General features: G+C 43.0%; 2 protein-coding genes and 1 long non-coding RNA gene across 4 annotated transcripts; 1 reads left to right on the forward strand and 2 right to left on the reverse strand.

The window, feature by feature from the left end:
- Window positions 1-654: 654 nt before the first annotated feature.
- On the forward strand, window positions 655-11,380 carry LOC310844674. 2 transcript variants are annotated; one of them, XR_014564238.1, is made up of 4 exons: window positions 655-774; window positions 1,642-1,715; window positions 4,820-4,898; window positions 11,258-11,380. It is a non-coding gene; the product is annotated as an uncharacterized lncRNA (long non-coding RNA). The 2 variants fall into 2 exon arrangements; XR_014564239.1 differs by lacking the exons at window positions 4,820-4,898; window positions 11,258-11,380 and adding an exon at window positions 2,537-2,681.
- Window positions 3,105-11,329, reverse strand: UPK2 (uroplakin 2). The gene is made up of 5 exons (XM_083738964.1): window positions 11,245-11,329; window positions 8,677-8,832; window positions 6,169-6,406; window positions 5,006-5,085; window positions 3,105-4,004 (listed from the first exon to the last, which is right to left on the reverse strand). Exons 1-5 carry the CDS (start codon window positions 11,324-11,326, stop codon window positions 3,868-3,870), a joined length of 693 nt encoding a protein of 230 aa, XP_083595090.1. The 5' UTR covers window positions 11,327-11,329; the 3' UTR covers window positions 3,105-3,867.
- Window positions 11,274-22,511, reverse strand: UPK3A (uroplakin 3A). Its single transcript, XM_083738945.1, has 7 exons — window positions 22,430-22,511; window positions 19,440-19,598; window positions 18,827-19,106; window positions 17,298-17,380; window positions 16,292-16,424; window positions 15,740-15,877; window positions 11,274-11,291 (listed from the first exon to the last, which is right to left on the reverse strand). The coding sequence occupies exons 1-6, from the start codon at window positions 22,482-22,484 to the stop codon at window positions 15,763-15,765; spliced, it is 825 nt and encodes a 274-aa protein (XP_083595071.1). The 5' UTR covers window positions 22,485-22,511; the 3' UTR covers window positions 11,274-11,291; window positions 15,740-15,762.
- Window positions 22,512-23,287: the final 776 nt, after the last annotated feature.

Genomic DNA, 23,287 nt, shown 5'->3' on the forward strand with positions numbered 1-23,287 from the left:
TACTACTACTACTACTATGGTACTACTACTACTACTACCAATAATAATATTGTTATTAAATTTGTAAATGTAAAAAAAAAAATCGCAAATTTGTAATTCGTAAATTAAATCTTTATTAAAGCCTATGCAAAATGACCTGGCCAAGCTAGGGCCATTGAGAAACAATACAGGGCTATTGAGAGAATCTTCCTCCTTCCTTGCCCTGAGGGGTGAACAGAGACTGGAGATATGGAAGGTTGCCAGGGTCACTGGGTGTGAGGTGACAAGAGGAGAGGCTTAGAATCATAGAATTGTGGCGTTGGAAGGGACCTAAGGGTCATCTAGTCCAACCCCCTGCAATGCAGAAATCTCAGTTAAAGCATCCTTGACAGATGGCCATCCAACCTCTGCTTAAAAACCTCCAAGGAAGGAGAGTTAACAACTTCCCAAGGGAGACAGTTCCACTGTCAAACAGCTCTTACTGTCAGAAATATTTTCTTGTTTAGTCAGAATCTCCTTTGGTTCCGTATGTTTAGTCGGAAGCCATTGGTTCAAGTCCTACCCTCTAGAGCAGGATAAAACAAGCATGTTCCCCCTTCCACGTGACAGCCCTTAAGATGTTTGAAGATGGTTATTATATCTCCTCTCAGCCTCCTCTTTTCCTGGCTTAACATACCAGCTCCTTATACCATTCCTCCTAAGGCTTGGTTTCCACAGCAAGTGTTGCTGGGAAAAAGACGTGGGAAGAAAGACTGGGATCTGGACTCCCTCCATGCAGACTGAAGGTGTAAACAGGTGAATAAACCATATTTCTTAAAGCTACGACATTGTCCTGAACACACAACTGGAGGGGCCTTTTCTTTGTTATATATTCTACTTACATTCATGCCAGACTGAAGCCCAGACCTACTGAGAAAGCCACTCCCCTTCCCCGGGGTGGTGGAGTTGTGGGCGGGCAGCCGGGACCTCCCTGTGACCTGGCAGGGGGCAGAGGGATGCCACCCACGTCATTAGGGCTCCCAGCCACGTCACGCCCCTGGCTGACCAATCAGGTTAGCTGGGGGCGTGGCCAATGCTGTTTAAACCGCAGTGCAGCTGTGGGGGGGGGGCAACCTCTATTCGCCTTCTTGTTGGATCTCCCAGCCCGCCCACCCTCTTTTTTATGCATTCCTTGATTGTGGCCTTGCTATGACTAATGCCGGCCGCCTGGTTGTGGGGGCCAGGGAGGAATTTTTCCACTTGGCAAATTGGCACCAGCCATTTGGTTTTCGCCTGCCTTGTAGCAATCGTCACAACTTGGTAAGGCTAGGCATTGGGTAAGCCTTGTCATGGGAGGGTGGTTCTTGCCTCTGGCCTGCCCCTCCATGTTAAGGGTATCCCATTAAAGGGATCCAGGGGTGTGGAGCCTGTCCGAAGCCTGGGCTAGGGCCCTGCCACGGCCCCATCGGTGACCCTGGGGGTGCTCTTAATTGATGTATATCATAAGACTCCCCCTCTCGGTGGTTGACCCTTCAGAGACTTTCTGCAGACGGTCAGGAGTTAGGATATAGTCTGGCTTCACCCAAATGCCTAAGCCAAACCGCTCACATCTGTAACCAATAAAGTTGTAGCCTACTTTATCCCAATTAACCCAATATATTTGTGTCTGTGTGTTTATTTCAGAGGGAACTGGGGGGCCGGGGGCCTCACTACACAACCAAACAACAAAGAAAGGGAATGAAGAAAACAAAGAAAAGGTGAGTCGGTAGGAAGAGAAAGAAAGAAAAGAGAGAAGGTGGAGGGGGAAATGGAAGTCTTGTGTTTCAGGAGTCTCTCTTCAATATATAAACCCTTTTCCTCACATAGTGAGCTCTGCTGTGACTTTACTTGAACAAAATGTCGCGACTTATTTTTGCCACATTATTTGTCCATATTTTGTGCTTACTCTAGGTGGCGCCATCTGCCAGTTTCCCCCTTTGCTTATAATGGAATGGCACCACAATCAAAAAGGGAAAGAGTTTTTTAAAAAACTTTAACCAAACAAAATGTTCACTGCTGCTATTACTGTATTTATATCTCCCATATTTCAAGTACAGTGGTACCTTGGTTCTCAAACTTAATCCGTTCTGGAAGTCCGTTCAACTTCCAAAGCGTTCTAAAACCAAGGCACACTTTCCCATAGAAAGCAATGCAAAATGGATTAATCCGTTTCAGACTTTTAAAAAGTACAAGCAGTGTGAAGAAGAGATCAGATCTCCCTATTCTTTTTTTAAAAAAAACCCTCAATAGCAGTCAAGGGGAGAGGGCAAATGAAGTGGGACAGTGCTTCTGGCGGAGAAGTTTAATCCTTTCCTAGTGCCATGTTCCCAATTAAAATCACACCATCAGGTTGTTTGCCCTATAGGGGAAAACACACATGCGCAAATAAATGATTCTATGAAATAGCAGCTTTGGGGGTGGCATCATGATCTGACCTCCCCCCTCCATAGTTCTGCTTCCATTTTGTTTAAAAATGCAGCAGATCCCCAATGTCACACTGAGTTTGGCTCTTAGCTATAGAATCTCCTCCTTATTCTAGCTGCCTGTCTAGCTGCAGTGAGCCGTACTTGGTGATGAGATAATACTAAGGCTGATACCTTATGTCTTGAGAGGAACAATGGAAATACCACCCGATTTTGCTCAACATGGTCCTCCTTTTGGGAGGGCAGCAGCATTTTGTATACAATGTGTGTAAACAATAAAGTAAGGTACACCCTCCTGTATTGCTACTTCGCAATAAGTTGTTCACATGTTAAAGGGATTAGAAAAAGAGGGGTTCAAACATCTGGAAGCAGATCAGAAGGGTCTAAATGGGGCTGTCACACTAATCACCCAAACTACACTTAGCCAGTAGGATGACTAAAACTGCAATCTTGGAATAAGCCTGACTGAACTCCATGGGGCTTACTTCTGAATGGATATGCATAGATTTTGCAATATAAACCCTGCAGTTTTTTTCTCACAGTGTTACAGGTTTAAGTCATTATTTTATTATCATCATCATCATCATCATCATCATCATTATTATTATTATTTATTTTAAACCAGCATGCATTGTAGCATACAATCAGAAACTAAAAGACAAAGAAGACACAAAGATTAACAATTTATCATTTCTTCAATTTGGACACAATGATTACAAAAGCCTTTGTGTGTGTGTCGTTTTGTATCACATGACATTGGAGCATTTAGGACTGTACAACGTTTGATCATTTTTATTTTATAGTAACAGAGCACAGAAAGTAGACCAAGCCCATCCAAAAGCACACTTGAATAAATGTGAAAAACATGAAATAGCAAGCTGCCTTATTGGACCAAAGTCCACCAGCCTTTGGGTTTTGCAGATGTATTCTTTTTTTAGGCAGGCAGGAATGAAGAATAAAGCATTAAAATTTGCATATGCACCTTTGTAGAAGTTGGTCCAGTTAAAGGTGTCACTTTAAGAGTTTTCCCTCCTCTTAATTCTCTGGAACTTCCATTCCCCACGCTAAAGACATTGAAATTGTTATTATGATTCAATCTCATCTAAGCAGCATTTCATACATTATGTGGCAACAACAAAGGTTTGTCACCAATGAACATACAGGGAACCACAATCTCATTTTCAGATATATAGACTTTAAAAACATACTGTGGGAAGAGGCCACATAAACAGCATAAATTCTGCAGTCATTGTAGGTTAAATTCTACAGAAAAAACAACAACACCCCAAAACATTTTTAAGATACTCTCGTTCTTCAGAATGCTTGTTCTTTGACTGAAAGCATATTACTAAAGTACATTCTTTGATTCTCGGGGGAAATCCTGCAGTTGTTTCATATCTGTTGTTGCCGCTGTTCCAGAAGAAAGGAAGTGATGAGTTCCTGCTCGCTATTTCTTATTTGAAAGAGCTACTGCTACAATTAAGGCAACCACTAGGACAGCCCCACCAACCGAGACCAGAATGGTGATTACTATCATTCCTCCAGCTCGCTCAAACATCACATCAGCAGTTTCATAGTTTGTCACTGGAATGCAAAAGGAAAATGGGTTCAAGAATTAAACACAGGGGTCAGCAATTTTTTTTCAGCAGGGGGCTGGTCCACTGTCCTTCAGATCTTGTGGGGGGCCAGACTATATTTTTTGGGGGGAGGGAAAGAAAATTCCTATGCCCCACAAATAACCCAGAGATGCATTTTAAATAAAAGGACACATTCTACTCATGTAAAAACAAGCTGATTCCCGGACCATCCACGGGCCGGATTGAGAAGGCGATTGGGCCGAATCCGGCCCCCGGGCCTTAGTTTGCCTACCCATGAATTAAAGCAATCAAGACAGATTGGGTCAAAGTCCATTTATAAATGGTCAAAGTCCATTTTATATCCCTACTAAGGAAGTACTTTATACTTATGTATAACAACTAAAAATATTGCACTGAGGTATTCAGGCAGGACTTGTATAACACGAGTATACACACAACATATTCCTATTGAATCAACAAAGTGTCAGAGTGTCAGAGTGGTCCTTCGTGACTGAACACTCCTTCCTACAGAAAGAACATTCCTTCCACATAGAGAACTAGAGGTCAGGAGGACAAGTACCAACTTCTCCATATCACAAAAAAACTAACCCCAGCAAAGTTGTTCCAAAGTTGTGTTAGTTTTTTTTGGGGGGGGAAGCAAAGTGTATTGTGGCATAGTCTAAGAATTTTTAGTCTGGGCTACATGTGCACCTGTGAAGAGGACTCTAGTGTATGGAATCTATTGTCATAATAAAAGTGGTTAGACTTTAAGGTTCTGCTTGTTCACAACTCACAAGTGTATCTATTTTTATTTTCACACAGTGGGTGGCATCCGTACATCAATGGCCACTTAGGTTACGCAGCATTGGAAAACCCAGATTCAAAATCTTTCACATACCAAGTAGGTGAATATTTTCTGCTACCTCATCTGTCCTTAACTGCACAGATATTTTTTAACTGGGCAATGTGTTACATTCTAGGATATATCTATTCATTTCTGAAACTCACCATTTTTGGTCTGTATTGCTGTTGACCAATCTGTATGAGCTCTTATTGTAGACTTGCCATCCAAGAAAAAGAAGTTGACCCTAGAAAACAGAGATTAAAAGGCCAGGGAAAATTCATATGCACTTTAAAATATCAAATATGAAAATAGAACTGGAGACAATCTCATTGTAGTCTTTGCTCCATGTTTTAACATGTTAAATAGGAATGCTCGACCCATCATCCTGAATCCATAGCTTCTATTATTAAAATTTGGTATTGCCCTGGGGGGAATGTTGCCTTTTTAGAATACTAGTACTATGTACTTTTGCTTTTATATTGTAAAATAAATGCAGGTGGTGTGCAAAAAATGGCCATAATTAAAAGTGTGCACACATAATAAAGTTATTGATAACAACCAAAATCACTTACCTGCTTCAGCCTGTCTCTTCTACTATTTTATACTGTAGGGTACTAGTTAAACCCAAAAGGTCTATCGTTAATAGGTAAGCAAAGGATGGGGAGTTTCTCCTACCCCACAAGCATTCCAATGGAATAAGAAAGCTTTTTACACCATTCCTGGAAACCCTGGTAGAATGCAGCCTAATTTTATTTAAGTGGTAAACCTGTGTTGGACTATTGCCACTCCAGATTGTACTAAGACTCTTCTCCCTATAAAAAGATTTCTTCCATGTAAAAAAAAACTAGATACCAGGGGAGCCTAGCTTTTGCCCCATCATCATGCTAATTCTCCATGTGTATATACGGAGGAGAATTCAGACATAAGGACCCCCCCTCTGTATTCTCAAATGGTACGGATCCCATTCACTGAGAACTGGAATATAATAATAATAATAATAATAATAATAATAATAATAATAATAATAATTTATTTATACCCCGCCCATATCATGTGCCTATCCTGAGATCATTCCAAAGGCAAGGTTCCATGTGACAGGTTTTTCTCCTGCTGATTGTAAACTATTTTAAACACAAGCTTGATGTTTGCAGTGTCCTAGAATGCTACAACCTCAGTTCCTCCCCTGCCTAGATGCAGCCCAACATACACCGGTAACCATCTGAAAAGTACAAATGTTTAGCCTCTAAAATTAGTGCATGGTCTGTAAATAAAATATACATTATTTTTAAAAAGTCAGAGATGCATATATTTCAGTGTTCATAGTTACCTATAAAATGTGGATGGCTTGAGGGCTTGATTGCAGAAGGGACCTTTAGTTTGACGGCAAAATTCTGATCCCACCTGGTAGCCTACGACTGTCATGAGCTCATATTGGCTGTTATCTAAATCCAGTACCACAATGTCCCTAGCTACTTCACAGGAGACACTCTTGAATTCCCCAGCAAAATAAAGAGTGGCTTGAGGTGTCTTGCGGAGATTTTCAATCTGATCAGTATCTGTCACACCTTCAAAAGATGAAGAACAGCCCATAATATGATAATCACAAATATATTTCATCAGTACAGCACAAAGAGTCATTTCAGCATTTAGAAACAGAAAATGTTACAGCTCTTCTCGGATGGCACCTGTTCAGATGGCAGGTGAGGGATTGCATCTTTGATATGCAACCAAGAATTTCTATGCATGCATAAAATGCTAGCTCAGCCTTCTTCTTGACATGCTGGATTTCTCTGTTTGAGGGGCCTCTCTCTTTCCTTTTTCAAAAATGGATCACTGAAAAATGAAATCCCTTCTTCTTGGAAGCCTGCACTGGTAGAAATGAGAAAGAACACTACATGCTATTTCCACACCCTCCAAGTTTTTGTTCCCAAAATTGGGACATCAGGAGGGACGCACCTTCTTCTGTTCTGGCACTCTGGCACTCGTTAGCAGGATCACACCAGAGGTGGCACAGCCCTGCTGACTTGCACCAGAGTGAGCATCTTTTGGTCCAGCACTCTGGACTCACACCAGATGAGAAAACAGGACCTTCCGGGCAGTGGCAGAGTTTCGTGCTCCGGTACCAGGGGGCGGAGAGCAGGCGGGGGCATGGCATGTGTCCTGGGCGCATGGCATACCACTTGCTGCGGCGTGGCACCTAGCGGGGGGTCAGCCACGATGGCACCCCACCGGGATGGAGCTGCCAGGGGCGGTGCACTCCCCCCGCACTCCTCTTCCTCCGCCAGTGCTTCCGGGATCCAAACAGAAGCTGGGATTGGCTTCTGTGATCTGGTATGTCCCACTTAAAATGGGACACTTGAGGGATAGGCACTAGCAATCATGAACTCCAAATTCTTGTCATCCAAATTAGTGCCAGGTAAAGACATTTCAAGGATTATATAAAGCCAAGAAAGTAGACTCATCATTTTGCTAAACTCTTCAGCTTAATGGAGGGGGAATTATTGTGTGCCACCTCTCTCTGTCCCTCTATATCTGTAAATCTAGGAAACAGAACAATACGGCCCAAGAGCTTAGGGGGACTAAAACGTGACCCAGAACCTATTCATTTTCCTGAATATATGACCATCTTTCTTTGTATTACAGGCCAACCGTCAAACCCAGTTGTATTTATTGTACTCCCCACCCTCCCACTCTGTACTGTTATGCTGGTTACCGCTTTGGGTGCCTTTGGGTCAAAATACTGTACATGAATAGGCCACAGCATAGCATAACATTCTTGGGGAGCCCTTTCCAGTAGCAAAGAGCCCATCATTTCCCCAGGTTCCATTGCTCAAGTATACGGCTTGGCTAAATGACAGAAAAACATTCTCATTTACAGTTTTAATATTGTGAGATGGACAGATAAGGAAGCATAAAATATTTTGTATTTTTCTTTCCTCAAGCACTCTTATTGCATGTCCAGATAAGGAAAAGAGAAAAAGATTACAGCACTCAGTCGCTAATTCTCTACGTTATGAAGGAGTCCCTGAAAAATTGTCCGAGTATTCTGCTGGCCATTTCAAAGCAAGAGGGATTGGGACTGGAAAGTCCAGCTGAGACGTACATTAATGGAAAAGGAATGAAGTAAAAAGTGGAACAAAAATGCTGTAGTTTTTATCTTCAGTTCTTGATCAGCAAGTTTTGCTTGTCTGTGTGGTGCCACCAGACTGATGTATGAAGGATAAGGAAAACATCTGCCCCCCCTCAGGTCACATCTGCTGGTGACTCTTGTTATTTTAACCTTTCTCAGGCTGGACTGCAGTTTTAAAACCTGGTTTTCAAAATCGTATAAGCACTTGGGATATAAATGGATATGAATGTTAATGTTTTTCCCTATGTTTCAGGCACTCGGCATTTAAATGCCCTTGAGGTGGGTTGCATGGGAGCTATGTGGAAATAAGTTTTTAAAATTCACACAGCCGCAGGTTCATCACTTCTGGAAGACAGCCACAACAGACCATCCCCTCAGCTACTGACTTCTGCTCAAAGTAGATGCTGAGGGTTGTCCTCTGGAGAAACATGAGAGACTTTTAATAGAAGGGAAACAATTATTAGACCAAGGGGGGCTACCCTTTGGCCTTCCAAATGGTGTTGAACTATAATGCCCATCATTCCTGCCTACTGGGGCTGATAGGAAGTGGAGCCCAACAAGATCTAGAGGGTCACAGTTCTCCATATCTGGATTAGAGTAACGAAATGTCTCAGACAGGATCCCGCTCATTTCTGCACGGCTGCATCAAATGTTACATGCACACACACACACACACACACACACACACACACATAAATCCCATACCTGGCAAAGTGGATGAGTCAGGAAGCTGAGCTACAGCTATTCTCACTGTGGCTGGAGTAAACTTTGCGGTGGTAACACACTTTGGGATATTGACAAGAAAGTAGGTGCTCATGTAGGTTGTTAAAAGCATGCTGTTGTTAGGGAAAAAATCCAGTGCTGAAAAACAAAATGAAAAGTAACATCATGGTCTTGTTCCATGGGATAGCTAATTTATCACAAACCCTGCCAATTGAATAAAGTGCACTTTTCAAAGTGCCTTTGCTTGAATCAGCCCCAAACTTGCAGATAGCCATCACTAAGGGCAAAGACATAAACAGACATTTATTGCTATGTTCAGAGCAGGCTCCTACTTTTAAACCAGCTCCATCTTCTCCCAGTCAGAAGGTGGCAAGAATTATTGTGAAACTTTCAGTGGTACTGCTTCTGAAAGTCCCAAGTTCACAGCACTGACATAGGCTGCTCCTATTCAGAAGCTGTTGTACAAAATGCTTGATGGCAGCTGCTGCAGAATGCCATACCATGTGCCAAATTTTCTCCACACACACTCAACAATATTCAATAGCTGAATGTGTTGTGCTGTTTCAAATTGCAGGCCCAGTGAGATGCTGAAATGGGCTGGCTCAGGCATGCAGGTCCATCACTTCATGAGCACAGCCCTGAATCGTGACAGCTGTGTGTAAATGAACCATCAGCCAGGTTTCAGTTATTTCAAATGCAGGGCTTTTTGGTAGAACCAGCTCAGTTTAGCTGCCATTCTCAAGTGATGAGAAACTGCACACACATGGTTCTAAGTAATAAAAGAAGACTAATTCCTTCAGTTGAGTTGCCTAAGTGGTTTAATTTTTTCTCTATGAAAGAATTATGCTACTGAAGACTAAACTGCTCCCTGGTGAAAAAGAACTAATTTAATACTCAAAGATAGCTAGAAGAATTATGCTCTCCAAAAAAGATAGATAGATGATAGATAGATAGATAGATAGATGATAGATAGATAGATAGATGATAGATAGATAGATAGATAGATAGATAGATAGATAGATAGATAGATAGATGATAGATAGATAGAAGCACAAATGGGGGTGGAGTTTCAAAGGACTGGAGGTCTTCAGTGTATATAGGTCAGGAGTAGGGAATGTTTTCCCTCCAGAGGCCACATTCTCTTCCAGAGAGTCTTCTGGAGGCCACATGCTAATGGTAGGCAGGGCCAGGGGCAAAAGTGACCCCTGAATGTGAATGTTGCCAGACTCCGAGGAGACCTTCCAGGCAGGCAAAAACACTGAAGTAGAGTTTGAAGCAGCGTAATTGAGGGATGAGGGCTTTTGGGGGGGGGGGTGGCTGAGGAGGGACACAAGCCAGGGAGAGTCCCAAGGGCCAGAGAGACAGATCTGAGGTGCTGGCGTAAGGCAAGGAAACATCAAACTTTAGTCTGCACAGGTGGAAGGCCAGTCAAAAAGGCAGTAACCCTACTTTGGACACAGAGAAGATGGAAGCTTTTCACCCTATCAGTTTATCATAATAATCCATCTCTATTCAAATGTGTTTTTTAATCTCAGCAAACAACCTAAAAACAATAACCTGAAAAACTCATTAGCTGTCCATCAGCATGTTTGCCCTTTAGCCATCCAGGCATATCCGCTGCTTCCTTTCTGAAGAGAGCATCACAACAGCAGCGTAACAGTTTTGCATACAGCATTGCAAGAATAATTGAAATATGATGTTAACATTGTAGCTTCTCTGATGTAGTTCTGCAAACAGTGGCAGGGAACATAAAGCTTATTTGGTTTCTTCCCTAACAGCTTCATATGAAATGTATCTTACGTTGCTCTATTTATATCTCTGAATATATATCACAAACAAATTTCTCCATTATTGCTTTAACATACAGATGTCCTTTCTAGCTTTCTACTCATGTCTTGAGGCTTTCTAGTCATTTCTCATTTCTTGGCGATAATCAGTTATAGCCTTGAAGGCTTCAGTTCTTTCGCAGACATATACAATGCAACTCCACTGAATTATTAGTTGTGATTCTTTGTTTTCTGAAGTGCTGCTTGGAACTGTACATAAGAGTAAATTTCCTTATGACAAGGATTGATTTATTGTAAGGTTGCCAAGAAAAAAAAGTGAAGCAAAGTTATTATGCTTTTAACATCTGCGTCAGAAGCAGAAATTCAACTCTTTGGGGGCATCCAGTTGTAATAATGGGGAAAGCTTAAGTATCTGAATTTTTACTTGTCACACAGCTTTTAAAGGTACAAGACATTCCCAAGGGAAGAAAACAACAATAACAGTGGAAGAGAAAGTCTGAAAGTATCAGCAGAATCAGGTCATGATGAGAAAAAGATTATGGATTAAATATTTTGCAAGCAAATCATTTGTGTAGTGTAGAACATAAACTGTTATTTAATATGAACAGTTATTTGCCGTAAAACATCACCCAAACATATGGAACTTCATCAATATAAATTTATGTACTGAGATGACAGCTTTATGTTCCTGCCTTCCAGATCAAGCTGTACACTTCAACGCTTTGGCAACCTATTCCTGCTCAAGCAAGAAGGTAATACTTACTGATTTTTTCCAGGTCTTCCACTAGAACAGCCCATCCAGATCCCAAACTGCCAAGCAAACACAAGAGCAAACTCAGCTTCATGTTGTACAGCTAGCACCCAAGACTTAACTAAGTGGCCAACTGAAAGGACAGTTGATCGAACTGCAAGTTTTCTGCTTTGGCCGGGCGGGGGGGGGGGGGCGGTGTGGATGGGCAGCCGATTCTTTTGTAAGCATGAAATGGGCCAGAAAAACAAGGAAAACAAGATAATCAGGTGCTGCACAAGCAAGTCAGGGGAGCAAGGTGTGCTGGGCACTTATGCAAGAACACAGTCCTTAACGTATTGGGAACTGCATACTTACCTATAAAAGCACTTACAGGAATGTTTAAAAAAAATTATGAGAACTGGGCTGAAACAAGATAGTTTTCTTTTTATATTCCTAATGGAGCCCATTCTTTCAGAAGACTATCAGGAGCATACCCATGTTAATATTTAACAATTACATACAGCTTCAGAATTATTTTTTTAAAAAAAACTTGTTAGTGTGTGAGAGGTTCCAAAGTCATCTGTCTGTGGCCGGAGTTAATGTTGTTAATGTGGGGTAGACTGCAGAAAATAAATAACATACACATTGTGTGATCAAGGTAACTTGAGAGACCACCTTCCCCTTCCCTCCCTGGTAGCTCAGGGCACTCAGCAGGAGAGTCCTTAATGCTAAGCAGCCTGCGCTACAGCAACTTAGAAGAGGGCTGTGGCTGCCTCTGTTTTTTGGGCATCATAATTTTGAGATACAACTGAAGACATTTTTGTTTCAACAACCTTTTCCAGCTGGAAGGAAAACTCACCTACGTACTCATTTCTGCCTTCGGTGTTCATTTTCTATTGTTTTAAAACTGATCCTTCGTTTTCTCTGTATTTCCTTTGAACCTATTTTAGTTATTTTTATTGTAAATCTCTTAAAGACGTATGTAAAAAGCAATTAATAAACTAATAAAATTATTATCATTTCCATTTTTTAAAAAAAGTTAACTTTCTACTGTAAATGTACCCTTCCATGCAAAACAGCATATGTAGTCTTTGGGAATTGAATAGATCTGCAGGTATGTATTTTTTCTGTTGTATTTGGGCTCATCCTCACTTCTGCTTGTTCTGTGCCTAGAAAACATGGGGCTGAGCAGTTTTCTCCTTGCCCCACTCCCAGGGGTGAAGTGTGGGGGAGCCAGGGGGGCCGTGACCCCGGGCACACAATATGGGAAGCGCAAACCAGCCCCCCCGCCCCCAAGAGATCCCCATAGCGCCCTGCTGGGCTGTGGCAGTGAGGGTTGGATGAGCGCAGAGGAGGTTCTTCACCCTCCATGTCCCACCTTGCCCAGCTCACAATTGCCTGCCTGTCAGCGGTGAGGGCTGGATGAGTGCAGAGGCTGAAGAGCACCCTCTGCGCCCCACCCCTGACCTGGAAAACCAACTATTCTCAGGGGAAACCCACTGTTCAGCTCTAAATTGGAAGAAACTGCAACCCACAGAAAACCCAACAAGCCATTTGCTCCAAATGAGTGCTAAAGAGCAATTTTCCCCAGGGGAAAGAGGAAGTGTGGCTAAGCCCTTGACTCAAGAATAGTGCTAATGGGGTCTTCCAAAAAGTAGCAACTCCTCCCAAGAACAAAGCATGGATCTCATTGAAGCACTACTCTTTGTTGCAGAGGGTTAGACCTTGTCCCTGTTTTGCCACAGCAGTAACTTGTCCACCTCTACTAGGCACCTAAGAATGCCATGTGTCCTAGTATGACCTAATTATTTATACCCCTCTCGGCTTCACAGCCTTCTGCAACCTAGATATTGTTTGGGGAGCCTGGGATTCTGAGTCGGAAGCCATCGGTTTTAAATGTGCTTGAAATATATGGTGTGTATGCAGCTTGAGATTCTTTTGCTCTGGTTTCTGACAGCGGAAAGGTCAGTCTTGTCCAGTCCTATCCCTTCACCACTGTCCCTGCCTTTCATTCTGTTTCAAAGTTCATGACCTCTGCAAACAGGTTTAGCTACATGCTTTGATGACCTATAATCTTTAACTACATCATATTTGAGTACAAGGTGGTTCTTGCCCATGTTCCAGAGCATTCTCATCTCAATGGCACGAGGAGCATGCAAACTGGCTAGAGAAAGCTACTGGTAATCAAATCAAGAGAAACTTGATTTACCACAGGGGTGGGGTTCTGTTTTGGCTCAGTGGGCCAGATCCTTATCTGTTCCCACCTTGTGGGCCAACGTTGACAGGTGGGGGGACAACCCACCTGCTAGTCAACTGACATGATTATGACATTATAACACACTCCCCCCATGTAAAATAAGGCCACAGTTGTCTAGCAGGAGAAATCCAGGAGTTCAAGCCTAGCCTTTCCCATGGCCTGCTGTGTTAGTTTTCAGTTTTCAGCATGCATTTGTAATGCAGTCCTCAACCTGCCATCCAAATAGCAAGGTCCTTTCCACAGCCCCCTGGGCAGGACCCATGATAATATCAAATTGACCACGAGGCAGTAAAGCTCTGTGAATGGCAAACACAGCTGAGAGGAGAGGAGAGATCCACTGAAACATGCAGAGCTTTTGGCTTCTTCAAGGCAAGTTGTGGGCAGGAAACACAATGCGTTCCTCTGGATTGTTTATTCTCAAAAAATTACACACATTGCTGTTCATTTAACTCGGAAGTGCAGCATACCACAAAGAACCAAGTTACATTTCTTCTCATAATGGACAACATAGGATCGAATACTTAAGAGCTATAGGCCTGCACACATGAAAGGAGGAAATGTAAAGCTTCTGCTTCCCATTTTAAACTGTTCCCAGTTGCCCAAGACATCTGGCGGCTGTGGGTTGCTTAAACTATGGTTAATGTGAACAAGCCCAAAGATCCCAGCATGTTTATTAAGCCACAGTTTCCTGCAATGGTGAACCATGTGAGTCTAAGTCTCACTTATAATGGGAAAGACAGTTTCTCGATACTGTACATCTGGACCAGGCTATTGGGCAAATATAAGCGCAAATAGCTTCATCTGCAGTCTGAAACAAGACACAAGGAAGAAAAGTGACTGGGGACTGGGCAAGTTACAACTAAGGAGCACCGTTAAACTCTGTTCAAGCAGCGTTTTACCCATTCTTCAGCTCCCGGCTTCACAGCTTAGATACTCATGCTCCAGACCTTCAAAGTACCTTTCAGTTTTTACCACAACACTTTTGAATCATGCAATCAGCCAACAACATTAAGCTTAAAGTATCTGGATTGAGATTTTTAGTTACATTATCACTTTACAAATCAAGTGATCAACTCTACACCAGCTGTTGCTAAACTACAACTCCCACCATCCATTGTCTACACTGCCTGGGACTGATGGGAGCTGGAATCCAAGTCGAGTTGGAGGCCACAAACTCCCCATCCCTCAGCCAAGTCAACAAAAAACTTTTTTGGGATGCCCTTCATTAGGTCTGATGTAGATTAGACTGACAACAGGGCCAGCAAAAATCATAAACAGCAATTCTTGCTGCGTGAAAACACCGCAGATTGTGTTATTAGAGGAGCATCGCGTCAGAACAAGGTCAACAATGCTTCCTCCAATGCTCTATTGTTTGAAGCACAGGAAGATTTTCAGTAATCTCATGATGTACATTAAGCAAATGAGCATTCTGGAATGTGGTTTCCCATGCAATTCTATGTATAAATGTTGCTCAGTTTCACCCAAAGACAAAGCTTAAGCAGCCACAACAATTTTCAGATTTGTAACCAGTTTCCTCTGCCATTCCCCTCCCCACTCGGCCACGTTGACTCCAATTACTCAGTATTCTCTTCTTTTAAATTGGAACTTAAATACAGCATCAATTATGATACCTTTAGAAGTTTAAATTTCTACTCTACTACAATCAATTTTCACAAATCAAATGATTGCTTTATAAAAACCACACATGCTAAATGACCCAGGCTATATCACTTAAATCAGGGTAGCCAGTTTGGTGTCTTCCAGATGTTTAGAACTACAACTCCCATAATCCCTGGCCACTGGCTGTGTTGGATGGGGCTGATGGGAGTTGTAGTCAGAAATACTGAAAAACATCATATGGGCTACCCCCAACTTCAGTAACAGGACTTATAGCCCATTGCTCAAAGTTAAGAAGTCATTCAAGAAATGTTAGAATTAATTGTTAGAATTAATTAATTTAATTAATGTTAGAATTAATGTTAGAATATTATTTTGGACTACCCACCCAGAAAAGGTCCCCTTTTAAACTTAAAAAAGCCATATATTTAAGTTCATCGCTGCTTGAGAATTGGAGATAAGTTCATGAATATTCCTGTCCTATGCCCTATTTACGCCAACTGATTAGTACAAGTTCATGATAGCTCAAGCGACACTTAAGCAACACTTAAGTCACACGGGGTCACAGTTTTTTAAAGATGTGCAGTTTTGTAACCAGACTTCGTATTCAAGCATCTGGGAGCATTGAAAGGACATCCACAGCTGGTTTGCCACCTTTTCTGACTTGAAGACTATATTTAGTGGGTGGAAGAAACTTCTAGTTCTGGCTCAGAAGTTTCCAGCATTCTTGGAGAAGTCTGTTGGGTTGTTTGGGATTCATATCTCATCTCAGTGGGAGTCTCTTCTGATGCCCTGGGAAAGAAAGAGAGAAGGAAGGAAGGAAGGAAGGAAGGAAGGAAGGAAGGAAGGAAGGATCACTAGCTCACTTACATTTTAAACCAACTTCACTCAAAAGCACAATGTGAAGCAAGATGAATTTAATGCATATGCAAGCCAGCCCTATTTACGCCAACTGATTAGGACAAGTTCATGATAGCTCAAGCGACACTTAGGCAACTGAAACAGAAAGCCACCTCAATCACCTTCCAGAGCTGCTCTCTTAATGGTGCTATGAGGCTACATCTAGGGCAGTATTTTTCTGCAGCAAAACCCTTTGGGTTTCCTTCCCATGTGCATGAAGCTCTGAAGGGGTTCTATTGGGAGATGTTGATTAGATCTGAACCTTAATAATGGGTAGAGACAAAGCAGAGCACAAAAGAAACTCACGTTACAGTCAGAAGAGTAGCAGCAAGAAATCCAGCCACGAGGGTGAACATCAGCACACTCAGGATGGAAGTTATGACTATCATTCCACCACTTCTGCGACCTGGCCAGGTATCAATGGTGGAGGACCATTTCACTAGGAGAGGAAGTGGAGTGATGTCAGCCTTCTGCACAACCTATTTAGATGGGACAATGAAGTAGGGTTGCCATATTTCAAACAGTGAGAATTCGGACAGAAGTTGTTGATTTTCCCGGACATTTAACCAATTTCTGCCTGGATGCTGCTTCTGACTGCAGTATTCCAGGAATGTCCACAAAATTCCAGACTTGTGGCAACCCTACAATGAAATAGCACTTGGCAAGTGGTAGTTTGTTGCTTTTAACAGGAGGATTTGGTATAACAACACTGGATGGCCAAACAAGAAATGCCACTCCCATGAAACATACTGTTGCATGCCACCCCAGTCTCTGAGCAGTGCCAGATTCCAGGGGTTGCAGGTGCTCACCCAGGGTTCGTGTTTCTGTTTGGAATCAGGGTCAGAAGAGACTGTGGAATCTTTATGTTGTATGGTTTATTTACACATATGTACAACCTGAACCTACGATTGAGGGGTTCACAGCATCACCACTCCAAAAGGGTCTTGTTTCTTCCTTAGCTACAGCCTTGGATTCAAACAGAAATCATGTCTTGCTCTCAGGTATTGTTCTGACTCGCTCTCTAGCTTACTGCTTTACTTCTAGATCACATTGCTGCCAAACTCTGCTCTCAACTCTGGTTTTTGTCCTTCTCACTTTCTGTGAGTTCCATTTGCCATCTCCCACAGAGCCCCTTCCTTTGTCCCCCTGAATGGCTCATCACCCAGGCTATCACCTCAGCAGGAAGCTGGCCTGCCTATTCCAAGAATTAGAAGCCTTGGTTAAATTTTAATACTTGCTGGATCCAGGGATTAGAGGGGTCTCAGCATACAGTTTACTCCCCCCCAACCCCCCCCCTCATAATAATACTTACACTTTCTGGTTTTGATTGGTTGAGACCAGGGAGTTTGGTCTTTCATGACACCTGCTGTACTGTCTACAAGGACGTATTTAAACCTGGTAGCAAGAAGGCGGAAAAGGCTTTACTGTTCCGATAACAGAAGACAACATCTTAACGCACCAAAACCCTGGCCTCTTACCTGCAGAATCCTCAGTGGAGGCTACAGTTCAGGCATGAGCAATAACCTATTAAGGCACTTGGCGAGCTGCTAGACTTATTATTAAGGCCTGGCTTGAGAATCTGGATCTCTGCTTGAAAGAGATCTCAAGATGGTTCCTCCCAGGCTTTCTTGCCTTCCCCACCCCCTGCCCCCCTCCTTGCCCCAGCCACCTTCGCCCAGAAAACACATCTGAGTCCCAGCTGAGCAAAGGGAGCTTGCAGGGATAAAGCGGCAAGTGGAGAAGCCTGCATAGGCATCCTTCCTCCTGTCTTCTGCTTTAGATCAATGCCCTTCCATGACGGCTTTGCAGCTGTTTGTGGCAGAGACCCAAATTCCGACGCTTTGGTCTCTACTGAATATTTAATCTAGGATTAGTATACTAAGCATGTGGACAGTGGAAGAGGGAACTCTCCTGATCCTGCTTCCTGAATGCAACTCAATTTTTTAAAAAAGGCCTCTAAAAGCAGAGTGTTTCTGCTGGGTGCTGTAGCCCTCCCTACATTTTGCAAGGAGTATTCTGAATGAAGCCAACCTATTAAATCTGCTTTGGAGTCTTGGCGCATACTGTACGCATGTTTTGCTGATCTACCTCAGGCTATGGCAAGAGACTCAGAGGGCTGCCAAGGGACTGCAGTGAGGCTCCAGAGTCCTTAGGAAGAGACTTGCTGCAGGCACAGCTAAGTGCAGGTCAGCTGGCTTATTTTAAATTTGTACGCTGTTTTGAGTATTTGAAAGCAGCTTGTAGAAACATAAAGCAGCAGCAGGAACAATATTGCTGACTTGGGAGCAAAAGAGGTTTGCAGAGGAGAGGGGGCCTTTTCTGTGGTGGTGCCCCAGCTTTGGAATTCCCTCCCCAGGGAGGCACTGATGTTTCTCAGTCTTTTCAGCATTGGCCAAGACATTGGTTTTATGACCTCTGTTTTGCTTAATAGTCTTGTAGTTAATTGCCTTATTTCTACTGCTGCACTTAAGAGATTATATTGAATTTTTACTGCCCTGGAATCTCTGTAGAATACTTTAAAACAACCAAATTAAAAGAAGCAAAAGCAAGACAATAAGAATAAAAGCCACCAAAAGCCTCAGCAAATGTGTTCTAACTGGCTTCCTGAAAAAGCTCATTTTCCAAGCTGGGCACTACACTGAGGAGTCTCAACCTCCCCCTCCAACCATCAACCACCCAATTTCACTTTGTGGGAATACCTGGGGAAATATTTGGATGCTGATCTTAATTCCAGGAAGACTTATAATTATGCCACCATTCAATTGGATAGAGGGTGTTCTGTCGCTTTCAGATTACCCTGAGCACTTACGTTTTAAAAACTTTCTTGGGAGAAATGCATACCTGTAGGCTGTGTCTTGGGAGAGAGGCGGATTACAAGCATCTAGAAAATTTGGGTCATACAAACAAGTGGCATCATCACCAACTCTGACCAGATACTGAGACAGGATGGCAGGTGCTTTGGTGGCGTCCGCAGCATCAGACAGCTTGGGAAGTGACGCACAGTTTGGAACATTAAAGACCGCAGCTTTGTAAGGCCCACTTTGTCCTCCGCTGGTTTGTTGGAAAGTAGCATCGAGAGGTTTACTACTATTGTCCATAACAAAGGAACCTGACGTACTTGCTGCAGCAGAAATGGACACATGCAAAAAGTTTAGATGACAGTTTGTACATGGCATTCACCAGCACTATCAGCTTATTTATTTAAGTAACTGTTAGCAGTGTTTTTTCTTGTGTCTTTGCAGGAGAATGGCCAGTGGCCATTTGCCAAAATGCCTGTCTACCCATTCCCCGCTCCCCATTCCAAACTTTGCCATCCAAGTGGAAACTGCTATCTGTAATTGGTTCTGTCTAGGAGCCTGTGACAGGGACAGGTTTACTCCAGTTCCAAACAATATAATATCAGCTTTTGGGGACCCCCCTTGATCAAGGAAAGACACAATAAGCAGCCACTTACCAGAGTCCTTCATGACATACAGGTATACTTCATAGGCTGCTCCTTTCAACATCGAGCCATCAAACACACAGAAGGGCTTCTCTAAAGCAACTGTTGTGAGGGTGGGATTGTTTGTGGCAAATTTGGGGTTTGCAATTTGTGGTCCCAGAGTCTGGCCTTCTAGAATAAGAAGAAAAATTACTTGCTATTAACTTTGGAACAGTCAATCACTCAGCCTCCCAGGCTCAAACAAGAAGCTGTTGTACTCTTTGAACTTAGGGAGAGGGGTATATATAGTCTCGTAATGTTGGCATGTGTCTGTCTTGAACCTTTCTGTTCTGTTTTTTAGCCCAAGCATGCACCCCACTTCTACTTTAAAACCATATATTTTTATGGTGGCAGTGCCACCAGCTGAAGACCCATGCCTGATGCTATCAAGACTAAGGGAATGACACCCGTGAGGATGCATTTTGCCACAGCCTAAGTGGCTGAGTTAGAAGCAAGGAGATTCTCCAGTCAGTTTCTTACCTCTATAGGAACTTCTCTCTTTCTACCTGCTGCCTAACAAAGGAGGGGGCCTTCCTGGTGCCCCATGAGTGGAATGCTCTCCCACGAGACGCACACCTGCACACTCACTGTAGTCTTTTGAGGAACCAGGTGAACACCTTTATTTTTTCACAGGCTGTTTAAATTACAATGGATGTGGTCATTTGCTTTCTTTCTTAGACTCTTAGACTCTTTCTTAGACTTGCATCAAATAATTCACTAGCTGGTTTTATGCCATTTAAAAATTATGTTTTGCTGGTTTACTCTGCTTTGCTAGTTTTGTTTTTACTTTATAATTGGATTTATTGTTTTTATTGTTTTAAACTGACCAGATTCAGGGATTTGTTTGGGACTTAAATGTGCTTGCAAACCAGTGTGTGAGTGGTATAGACTTTAACAAACACTGTATGACTAGTCTATATATTTAACAAAATATAGCACAGCCTTAAATTAGTCTGTCACTGTCCCATCTGCAGTATTTGGATGACAATACTAATCTGCTTTAGGGACGCGGGTGGCGCTGTGGGTAAAAGCCTCAGCGCCTAGGGCTTGCCGATCGAAAGGTCGGCGGTTCGAATCCCCGCGGCGGGGTGCGCTCCCGTTGCTCGGTCCCAGCGCCTGCCAACCTAGCAGTTCGGAAGCACCCCCGGGTGCAAGTAGATAAATAGGGACCGCTTACTAGCGGGAAGGTAAATGGCGTTTCCGTGTGCAGCTCTGGCTCGCCAGAGCAGCGATGTCACGCTGGCCACGTGACCCGGAAGTGTCTCCGGACAGCGCTGGCCCCTGGCCTCTTAAGTGAGATGGGCGCACAACCCCAGAGTCTGTCAAGACTGGCCCGTACGGGCAGGGGTACCTTTACCTTTACTTTACTAATCTGCTTTACAGGAGTTATGTAAGGATTACAAAACATATGTGAAGTGACTTGAATATTCACAAGCACTATCACCTGCGCTAAGCTTCTTTCTGCCTTTAACACAGAAAAAAGAGTCGTTCTCCTTTCCATTTCCACAAACAGCAAGCTAACTACATCCTAAGTTACAGAGGTCAGGGACATTACAACTGCAGCACACCGTGCCCATAGGTCATATGTTCCTGTTCCTTTAACAGTTATTACATTGATCTTTGGTCATCTTTAGCACTTCCAAATCAGCAGCTGCCACCAGTAAATACCCAATCCTATGCAAATTTACAGGCCCCCCCCAGCAACCCATCCAGGAACCAGATCAGAAGATGGCTGCTATATGTTAGTAGTGCAGAACATCGACAGGGTCTGCTTATTCTAAAGATTTTGCCTATAAAAATCACAGGCACACAAGCCCTATCTATGTTTTTATTGCAGAGGTGGCCAGGCTTTAGATTTGTAGGATCTACTTTGATTTTATTGGAATCCCAAGGTCCACCAACTAGGTGAGCATAACAAACAGATTGAGCCTAGGGATTTGCAATTGGTCCCATGACCAGCCAACAAGCCATTTCACACAAAAATCTGTGCCTCATTTTCCAGTCCCCTTCAAATATCCCCCCCCCCCCCAGCAACCTATTTGGGAGGGAGCAGGGGAGAAACCTCTTTAGTTGTTGCTATCCACAGATGTTTAAGAGTTAGGTCTCCAGGCGATTTTCAGGATATTGGCAAAAGTTTCTCCCTTCACAGAGAAAATAATACCCTCCTCTCCTTTGCACTCTTGATGCTGAACTGAAGAGCATCACCACTAGGAGACGTTGCTGCAACAGCTTATGCTGCTAATAATTGTTGTGGTACTTAGTTGTACAAACATTCAAGGCCAGAATTAACACAATTGGTGTTACGTTGTTCAAAGCCATGGGCAAATATGATTAGTGATGCAAGACCTGAATTGTCAACAACACACAGCTATGAAAAATGACTCTTAACATCTATATGTTAATTAATAAACCATGTGGAAGGAAGAGTAATGAAATTTAAACAGATATTGGCTTACCCAAGTATATTGTATCTATTTTAGTATCTTTTGAGTTTACGAAGACTATTATAAAATATTGTCATTGGATATGTAATAATTGCACTCAATACAGCAGCACATGCACTGCGGCAGAGATTAACACTGACCAAGTTGCTCTGTTATGGTCCCCCTTTAAGGCGCTTGATGCTCTGGGACCTTGTAGTGAGGAACAATCAAGGCACTCGCGTTACATTTTGAAACAAAGGGGAAATTGTCAGTACCAGACATGCACACTTGAAAGCAAGTTCCATTGAACTTAATGGGCTTACTTCCAATGCAATCTTATATGCTTAAGATTACATTACAGTGCCATGTCTGAAAAGTATTTCCTAAAAATAAAGAAGGAAGAGTCTTTGAATCCCAGAAAAAGAAAATCTCTCCTGCAGGGAGGAGTTTCCATGAAGAACCTTTCAGCCCAGTTATGTAGCATAAACAGTATTAGGGAACAGGTTAAAGCAAGCACCACTCCTGATTCCAGTGACTTACCTATGCACAGCTGCCACAAACAGCAAAAAATCAGCTGCAGCCAGAAAGCCCACATAATCAGACAGTAGAGGAAGCCCCTGCTACCGGCAGCCCCAGCTCACAAATGCCAGCTCCACAGCTTGCACTAACTATATCAATGGTTCTACACCTTCCACTAATTGCTCTGTTCCACCAATCAGCGGCTCACATTCTGCTCCCTTTCAAGCTCGCTTGCAGGCACCCTTTCTCATCCCTGCCCCAAACACACATTATCATCTGCATCTAATCTATTGGGCAGGGGAGGGGGGAGAGCTGTGCCTGCCTCACCCAGGAGAAGCAGACTGCAGTCCTTCTGTCACAGTTTTAGCAAGGTCTCATTTTTAAAGTTTGCTGTGTTGCCAGTTGTTACTGGAACTTACTCATAGTTTTCCCAAGGAAGCAGCAGCTTATTCTGAAGTTAAAAGTAAAACCTCTTCCACAGGATGTTTTGCAATAAGAAAGGAAAGTATGTATGTATTTAATATATTACATACCTGAATGGCACCTGCAATAACAATAGCACATTGTTAGAGTTATTAGAGTGGCCAAGAGACTGGCCTTCCCCAACCTGGTGCCCTCCAGCCCATGGCAACCGTGACCCCCAGCCGTGTTGGCAGGGGCTGATGATGGCACTTGCAGTCCAAAACATCCTGGAGCTCACCAGATGGATTAAGGCTGAATTAGAAAGGCACAAGTTATCTTTGGTCAAATCTCTGGCCCTCATCCTCCCACCATAATATGAGGTTGGAAATCCTGACCTACCTTAGAGGCTTGTTGAAGGGGTGGCCACAATACGTTCATCACTTCAAGCATTCTGAAGCACAATATAAACAGTAAATG

This window comes from Podarcis gaigeae (assembly GCF_964106915.1).
Source record: "Podarcis gaigeae genome assembly, chromosome: 5".
Classification (NCBI taxonomy): domain Eukaryota; kingdom Metazoa; phylum Chordata; class Lepidosauria; order Squamata; family Lacertidae; genus Podarcis; species Podarcis gaigeae.

Bases quoted from the DNA above. Each gene is read 5' to 3' on its own strand.
- UPK3A (XM_083738945.1), bottom strand. From the start codon at position 22,484: ATGTGGGCTTTCTGGCTGCAGCTGATTTTTTGCTGTTTGTGGCAGCTG. The intron at 19,599-22,429 runs GTAAGTCACTGG...TTCTTATTCTAG, and splicing joins TTTGTGGCAGCTGTGCATAG to AAGGCCAGACTCTGGGACCA. The intron at 19,107-19,439 runs GTAAGTGGCTGC...TTTCTGCTGCAG, and splicing joins GTATGTCATGAAGGACTCTG to CAAGTACGTCAGGTTCCTTT.
- UPK2 (XM_083738964.1), bottom strand. From the start codon at position 11,326: ATGAAGCTGAGTTTGCTCTTGTGTTTGCTTGGCAGTTTGGGATCTGGA. The intron at 8,833-11,244 runs GTAAGTATTACC...TTTGTTTTTCAG, and splicing joins GGAAGACCTGGAAAAAATCA to CACTGGATTTTTTCCCTAAC. The intron at 5,086-6,168 runs GTAACTATGAAC...TCTGTTTTCTAG, and splicing joins AAGCCATCCACATTTTATAG to GGTCAACTTCTTTTTCTTGG.